The sequence below is a fragment of the Grammomys surdaster genome, unplaced genomic scaffold (assembly GCF_004785775.1).
Source record: "Grammomys surdaster isolate TR1022 unplaced genomic scaffold, NIH_TR_1.0 141, whole genome shotgun sequence".
Taxonomy (NCBI): domain Eukaryota; kingdom Metazoa; phylum Chordata; class Mammalia; order Rodentia; family Muridae; genus Grammomys; species Grammomys surdaster.
Window position 1 is genome coordinate 3,195,056 of NW_021604599.1, and position 7,668 is coordinate 3,202,723.

At 41.4% G+C, this 7,668-nt stretch overlaps 1 protein-coding gene across 1 annotated transcript in view; it reads right to left on the reverse strand.

The window, feature by feature from the left end:
- Positions 1–7,668, reverse strand: part of Pdcd1lg2 (programmed cell death 1 ligand 2) — a 45,485-nt gene that overhangs the window by 24,377 nt on the left and 13,440 nt on the right. Inside the window, exon 3 of the mRNA XM_028764066.1 lies at positions 1,752–2,021. Coding sequence (XP_028619899.1) covers positions 1,752–2,021 — 270 coding nt within the window. The remainder of the gene's footprint in view (positions 1–1,751; positions 2,022–7,668) is intronic.

Sequence of the window (7,668 nt, forward strand, 5' to 3'; positions counted from 1 at the left end):
AAAGAAAGAAAGAAAGAAAGAAAGAAAGAAAGAAAGAAAGAAAGAAAAGAAAAGAAAAAAATGAGAAAAATGAAAAAGAGAGAAAACCCTAAGTCAGATAATTGATACCAGTCTCTGTTCTCTTGGTCCCCTTGGCTAACTATCTGCTATTAGCACTCACTGGGCATGTCATTCTTCTGACTGGATCAACCATGAGGCCTTGTACCTTGAACTAAAATAGTATGAGCCTATGATTTCATTCTCTAAGACCAGTGAGGAATCTAACAGGACCCCAGACCTTAGCACAACTGACTCCATAAAGGAAGTGCCACTCAGGCCATAAAACTCAGCACATAGACAGCCCCACCTGCCAAATAAAAGCAAAGACCTGATCCATCAAAGTTTATAGTTCTAGGAAAGTCTCTAAATATACTAACTTTGCTTTTCTGGCTTCTGTAGTTCTGATTCTGCTTCTGGTAACTGTTCTTGTTAACTGAAGTGCGTCAACTCAGAATATGATTTTTGTGCTTAACGACTCATTGTGAGAAAGGCTTCGGGCTACACTGTGATCTCAGACACCCAGTATAGTGGACAGCTGGCTAATAATGATTTTCTATTGGCTTAAACCCATGCTGATCAATCTTCTTTGTGGAGTCCCCACAACATTTGGATCAAGTTCAGGGAACACATAGTGAGGAAGGGACACATACACACACACACACACACACACACACACACACACACACACACACCAGCCAATCTGAGACAACTAGGACACTGGGAACCTGAGGTGTCGTCATGGTGTTTCATTTACATACTGCTCTCCTTCAAGCTGCTCAGGTGAAACACTCCAAGAGGTGCTGTCTCACAGCTGTCTTCTGGCAGCATCTCCAACAGTGGTAACTCTTCCTCAACAGTAGAGATCTTTGTCCCATTCTACCCTTGTAGTTCTTCTATATTCTATCTCGACTTCATGAAGGGTCTTTTATAACACCTTTCTGAATGCCTCATATGAGTACACTATCTGTTTGGGGGGGAGAGGAATTTTAATCCAGCAACATGGCTGGTCTGGCAAGGGATCACATCCAAAAACCTTCTAGGTCTATGGAATTACATACCTTTAATATCTATAGCTGGAACACAGCCAAACCCTTAGTACACACCTTTAATCCAAAACCATGAAGATTTGGTTAGTTTGTAGAAGGAAGCAGCTAAGTTTGAAAGTGATTTGTAATTGAGGAGCAGACAAAGTGACAAATCAGAGAAATATTTGACAAAGTGAGTCAGATATGATATGCCCAACTCTTATGAGAACAGACAGGAAAGAAAAGTGGCTTAAGAGAGAACAGTGTCTGTGTGTGTGTGTGTGTGTGTGTGTGTGAGAGAGAGAGAGAGAGAGAGAGAGAGAGAGAGAGAGAGAGAGAGAGAGAAGCAGTTAGTTTTACAAAGATATAGGTTTCAAGTGAATACAGAATGAGCCAGAGAATGAGAAGGAACCAGAAGTTTAAAACATTGCCAGTTAGTTTGAGGCCAAGTGATGAATTCAGTCAGAAGCCAAGAGAACTCACATTGAACCAGTCAGTTTGGAGAGAAATTTTGATCCAGAAGAGCTGAGTTGAACCAATCAGCCAGAGTTAAAAAAGAACTAGAAAAGGTGGGCTTATTCAGTAGTAAGCTTCCAAATGACAATTATCTCTTGTGAATAAAAGTTACATATAGTTCATATACCTGAACTCTAATTGATAGGGCTAGGAAATCGGGGCCCCACTTACTCAGAGGGTCAAGGGTGGCTGAAGTCAGCTCCTTCGTGTGAGTATTCCAGAACATGCAGCTGAAGTTTCTGTTAGGTTGAGGCTTTAGGCGCAGAACACTGGTGACCTGATAGAGGCCTTCAGGGGTCCTGATGTGGCTGGTATTGGCAGGAACACTGACATTTTGCCAGGACACTTCTGCTAGGGGGTAACCTCTAGCCTGGCAGGTGAGCTGCACCTCCCCTGTCCCCGGAACCTCTAGGATCCTAGTGTCTATCTTCATGTAAGAAGCTGGACAACAGAAGAAAAAGAAGTGTTGTTTGGATTGCTGTACGACACTACTCAATGCAAGAAGAAACACAATGCTCACTATTGATCTTAGGTGATACGCTTTTCTAAACTCAAAAATATTTTCTATGTCCCAAGGTCATTAGTTTGTATAGATTGAATAGTTTTCATTTGTACAGTACAACAAAGATACCTTGTTGATATTCCTAATTTTTGTTGGGGTTGACTGAAGACAGGTAGGTCGAGAGTGGTGCCCAAATAAAGAATAAAGACCGATGGACTCAATGTTTGAAAATAGGAAGGCTGCAAACTTACATCCTAGATCTGGACTAGGATGTCATATTCTCCGGCCTCTTGTATTCTAAATTATCTCATAATTGGAGGGTGGGGAGAGCTGAGAGAATAGATACATAGATGGCACTAGATTACCCCAACAGATCACCTTTCACACATCATGAGTAGATAGTTTACTCAAAAGTTCCATCCTTTCCATCTTTTCGATTAGGAGGAGGAAAATAAGGACCTACGTAAGAGCTGTAAATAAGTGCTGGGTGTGTTTCTTCTCAGTACAGACATGTTCTGTGCATAATATGCTGAATAAACTATTCACATGTGATTTCCTGCTTTCTAGAACACAGAAATCTAAAACTAAAAGGAGATATTTGGAGAGTCAGGAAGGCACAAAGATGATCCAACAATCTTAGGCCACACCTAAAAATTAACAAGTATCAAACCACATGCATATAGCTGGGAGAGTTGAGACTAAGCTCTGGGGTTTTGATGATAGAAGAGGAGTAAGTCCTGGCTCTCATTAAGTGGGAAATATTTCCTTAAATATGTAGTACAGTCATTGAAGTAAAGGCAATCTGAAGTAAAAAACACAGTTGTTGAGATGGTTAATCTTGTCAATTTGATTGGATGAGAAGCTCCTGGAATATTGGCAAAATGTACTTATAGGTGTGTCTATGAGGGCTTTTCCAGAGAGAATTAGGCAGCACCATCCCACAGGCTGGAAACCCAAACAAATCATGGTGAAAACAAGCCGTGATGCGAGTTCTGTTTTGCTGTACCTTTCTGAACACAATGGGCTGAAACCTCTGAAACTGTGAGCTAAAATAAATCCTCCCTCCCCTGAGTTGTTTATGTCAGGTGTACTGTCACAGTGGTGGGAGGCAATTGTAACAGGTGTGATAAGACAGTTTCTTAAACTACTGGAATATATATGAACATAATACTCTTTGGGAAAACTATTTCATATTAAAGTAATAGCAACTATATAGTACTTTTTAGATTTTGTTTTTGAGACAGGCTCTCTCAATGTACCCCAGGCTGGCCTTGACCTCACTATGTATTCCAGGATGAACTTAAATTTGCTGCTCTCTGGTCTCTGCATCATAAGTGCTGGGATTATAGACCTGCATCACCATACCCAGGTGGATAACAGCTATACGAAAAAAACCTTAAATACATAGGATTTACTGAATCTTAACTGTAAGCTTTGTGCCATGTCCTTTTTACCTAATGTAGAACAGGCAGGAGGAAGAAATGATCAAACCCTTTCCCATGTGTTTTGCCTCTCTGTCTTTCTCTGTTCTGCCTCCATGTAGTAACTTATTAATTTAACTAGTTATATCCAGAGACACAGAGAATCTGGGTTTCCCCAGAGATTAATTCCACTACTAGGGATTAATCCCAGGGCACTGTACATGTTAGGCAAGTATTCTCTGCTGTGCTATATACCCCAAGCCATAAGAAAGATATTCTTATCTCTTATGAATGGATTTAGGATCTGTAATCGTTAACTTTAATTGTCAACTTGATGCAGCCTAGAGTCATCTGGGGGAAGCACCTTAATGAGGGATTGTCCACATTGAGTTGGTCAGTGGGCATTTCTACAGGGTATTACTTTAGTTAGGGTGATATGGGAAGACCTAGCCCACCATGGGCGGTGCAGTTTCCTAGGCAGGTTGGCCCTGAGCTACACAAGAGCAAGCAAATGTGTGTGCATTCATTTCTTTCTGCTCTTGACTCTGGATGTGATTTGAGTAGCTACCCTGAGTTTCTAAACTGTAAGCCAAACAATTCCTTCAACAATATGTTTTATTTCCTCATGGTTTTTTTTTTTTTTATCACAGCCACAGAAATAAAACTGGAACAGGATCTAAACTGAAAATCTGTGCTTCTAGATTAAGAAGAGGGAGCAGGGAAGAAGAGGCACTGGGTTTCTATGTTCTCCAATGTAAATCATCCAGAGATGCTCCAAACAGGGAGAGGAGGGCAAAATCATGTGGCCATACCACTTTTCACCCAACAGATGATGTTCACTTCCCATATGGCTGTGCATTCTTGTATGTTGTTGATGTTTTCAAAAACTTTGAGAAGAGGAGGGGTTAAGTGGCCATAGAATTTGGCCCTAGCCCAGTAACCTGACCATTATCTTATTTAAAGTATACAAAGACCATTTGAGGTTGGTAAATTTTGGATTCTTAGCTTGTAAATAGGGAAACCAAATGCTTGAGATGGTGGAGAGATGTGAATGTCTGCATTTTTATCATAGCACTTTGTATTGGAAATACCACAATGGGCCAAGAAATAACATGAACGGGAAGATTGTGTTCTCTTGATGGATCTAGTAAGCCTCAGAATTCATAGACTTGGGCTCGGACACAGTCTACTGAATGACTTGGTCTAGTCTTCCCAATCTCTTGGAACCAAGTTTTGGGCTGTCTCTGGCAATCAAACAGTATCTGAAGCAAAATTTTCAAGTGCCTGCTTTACCTCTAGATTAGCCACACTTATTTTCTCTTGGTTCAGCATCCTCTTAGAAGTATTTCATTATATCATGCTGTATCTTATGTCTATCTTTTGTGACTTTGGGGGTAAATGTGGAAAATAAACCATAGACTTTGGGAGGTTCAGCCAACTCCTGTGGGAGGGCTCTAAACAAGAAATTCATCTTGGCTGAGCAAAGAGATGATTCAGAAAGAGGAGGACCAGGAGTCAGGTGCTTGGCTGAGACTTTGCTTTGTGGGGTATAAATAAAGAGAGACGTCAGAAAGGGATAGATACTTAGCTAAACAAACCACCATGGTTTCAGGAAGAGATGGGAACTCCCACTCTACACAGTAACAATATCAGAAATGCCTTCACAGCCCTTTTTTCATTGGGAAGTAGTTAGAGAGGTATCCCCAACTATGCATAATGAGGAAGTTGGACTGGGTTAATATTCTTGAGAAAAGATGAGCAAATTTTAGAGTTTCAGAGGTGGAAGTAGTTTTAAAAGTTCATGATTTCTTTGAATGTCTAGTAGAATTCTACACTACAGCCGTGTGGCCTTGGGCTTTTTTTGGTTGGGAGGTTTTTAATGACTTCTTCTAGTTCCTTAGGGGATATGGGCCTATTTAGATAGTTCACCTGGTCTTTATTTAACTTTGATATGTGGTATCTTTCTAGAAAATCATCCATTTCATCTAGATTTTCCAGTTTTGTTGAATATAGGCTTTTGTAGTAGGATTTGATGATTTTTAAAATTTCTTCAGTTTCTGTTGTTATATCTCCCTTTTCATTTCTGACTTTGTTAATTTGGATACTGTCTCTGGGCCCTTTAGTTAGTTTGGCTAGGGGCTTATCTAGCTTGTTGATTCTCTCAAAGAACCAGCTTTTGGTTTTGTTGATTCTTTATATCATTCTCTTTGTTTCTATTTGGTTGATTTGGTCCCTGAGTTTGATTATTTCCTGCTGCCTACTCCTCTTGGGTGTGTTTGCTTCTTTTTGTTCTAGAGCTCTCAGGTGTGCTGTTAAGTTGTTAGTGTAAGATCTCTCCAATTTCTTTATCAGGGCACTTAGTGCTATAACTTTTCCTCTTAGCACTGCTTTCATTGTGTCCCATAAATTTGGGTATGCTTTGTCCTCATTTTTATTGAATTCCAGAAAGTCTTTCATTTCTTTCTTTATTTCTTTTCTGACCAAGTTATCATTGGGTAGAGAGTTGTTCAGTTTCCATGGATACCTCAATCCCACTTGGGAGGGAGAAGAAAGCAATCACAGGAGGGAGTTGGGGGAGGGAGGAACCTGGGTGGGAAAGGCGACAGGGAGGGAGAGAGGGGAACATGATCAGGTACTTGGGGGGTAGAACAGGACTGAAGCCCTGAGGGCCAGCAGAAAGAATGGAAACAGGCAACCTGGGGAGGTAGGAGGTTGGGGGACCCTCTAGAATATACCAGAGACCTGGGAGGTGAGAGACTCTCAGACTCAAAGGGAGGAACCTTAGATAAACACCCAACAGTGGGGAGAGGGAACTTGCAGAATCTACCTCCAGTAGAAAGACAGGACATCAAGTGGAGGGTTGGGGTTACCATCCCACAGTCAAAAATGCTGACCCAGAATTGTTACTGTCTGAAAGAACTGCAGGGACAAAAATGGAGAAGAGCCTGAGGAAAAAGAGGTCCAGTAACCAGCCCAAATTGAGATCCATCTCAGGGGGAGGCTCCAAGGCCTGATACTATTACTGATGGTATAGTGTGCTTACAGGTAGGTAGGGGGCCTATCATGACTGCCTTTCGAAAGGCCCAACAAACAGCTAAAAGAGTCAGATGCAGATATTTACACCAAACCAATGGACAGAAGCTGGTAACCCCTGTGGTTGAATTAGGGAAAGGCTGGAAGGAGCTGGGAATTAGGGCAACCCTATAGGAAGACCAGCAGTCTCAACTGACCTGGACCCCCAGGATCTCTCAGACACTGAGCCACCAACCAGGCAGCATACACCTGCTGATATGAGGCCCCCAACACATATACAGCAGGACTTCCTGGTCTGGCCTCAGTCAGAGAAGATGCACCTAACTCTCAAGAGACTTGGAGCCCCAGGGAGTGGGGAGGTTTGGTGGGCTGTGGGAGTGGGGACATCTTCTTGGAGACAGGGAGTTGGAGGGAGGTGTGGGAAGTGGAACAGCTGGAGGGTGAACCAGGAGTGGGATAAAGTCTAGACTGTGAAAAAAAAGATTAAAGAATTTAAAAAGAAAAAAGAAGAAAAAGTTCAAGATTTCCAACTTCATGCTCAATGAGAAGTTCTCTTGCAACTTTGCTAGACAACTGCATTGGTGAGGGCTGGACACAAACCTAGAAGCACCAGATATTCTGCAGCTGGTGCTCTAGACATATTAACTAGGTGAGGATGGCTAAGTGTGTCATTCAGGTCTTCTTCTGTATGTCTTGTCCTATCTGCTATAGCAGAGATGAACGAAAAGCTCACATAAGCACAAATTTGTCACTGTCTTCTTCTTCTCCTTCTCCTTCTTCCTCTTCCTCTTCTTCCTCTCCTCTCTCTTCCTCCCCCTCCTCCCCTTCTTCTTCCAATTGTTTTTGAACAAATAGAACTGGAATTTATTAGGAAAAGGTGAAAAATTCCAGGAGGCCTAAACTCTAAACAAAAAACCAAAGGCAATTATAGGCAACTTAGGAATATTAAGAGTGGGAGAAATAGTTTTCTTCAGGGAAGAGCACAGCAATTGGTTATCCAATACTGAGTAGTCAACTCGGAAAAAATGTATATGACATTGACCAGACTGAGCAGTTTATATTCATGTATATAATATATATATATATATATATATATATATATATATATATATATGTGTGTGTGTGTGTGTGT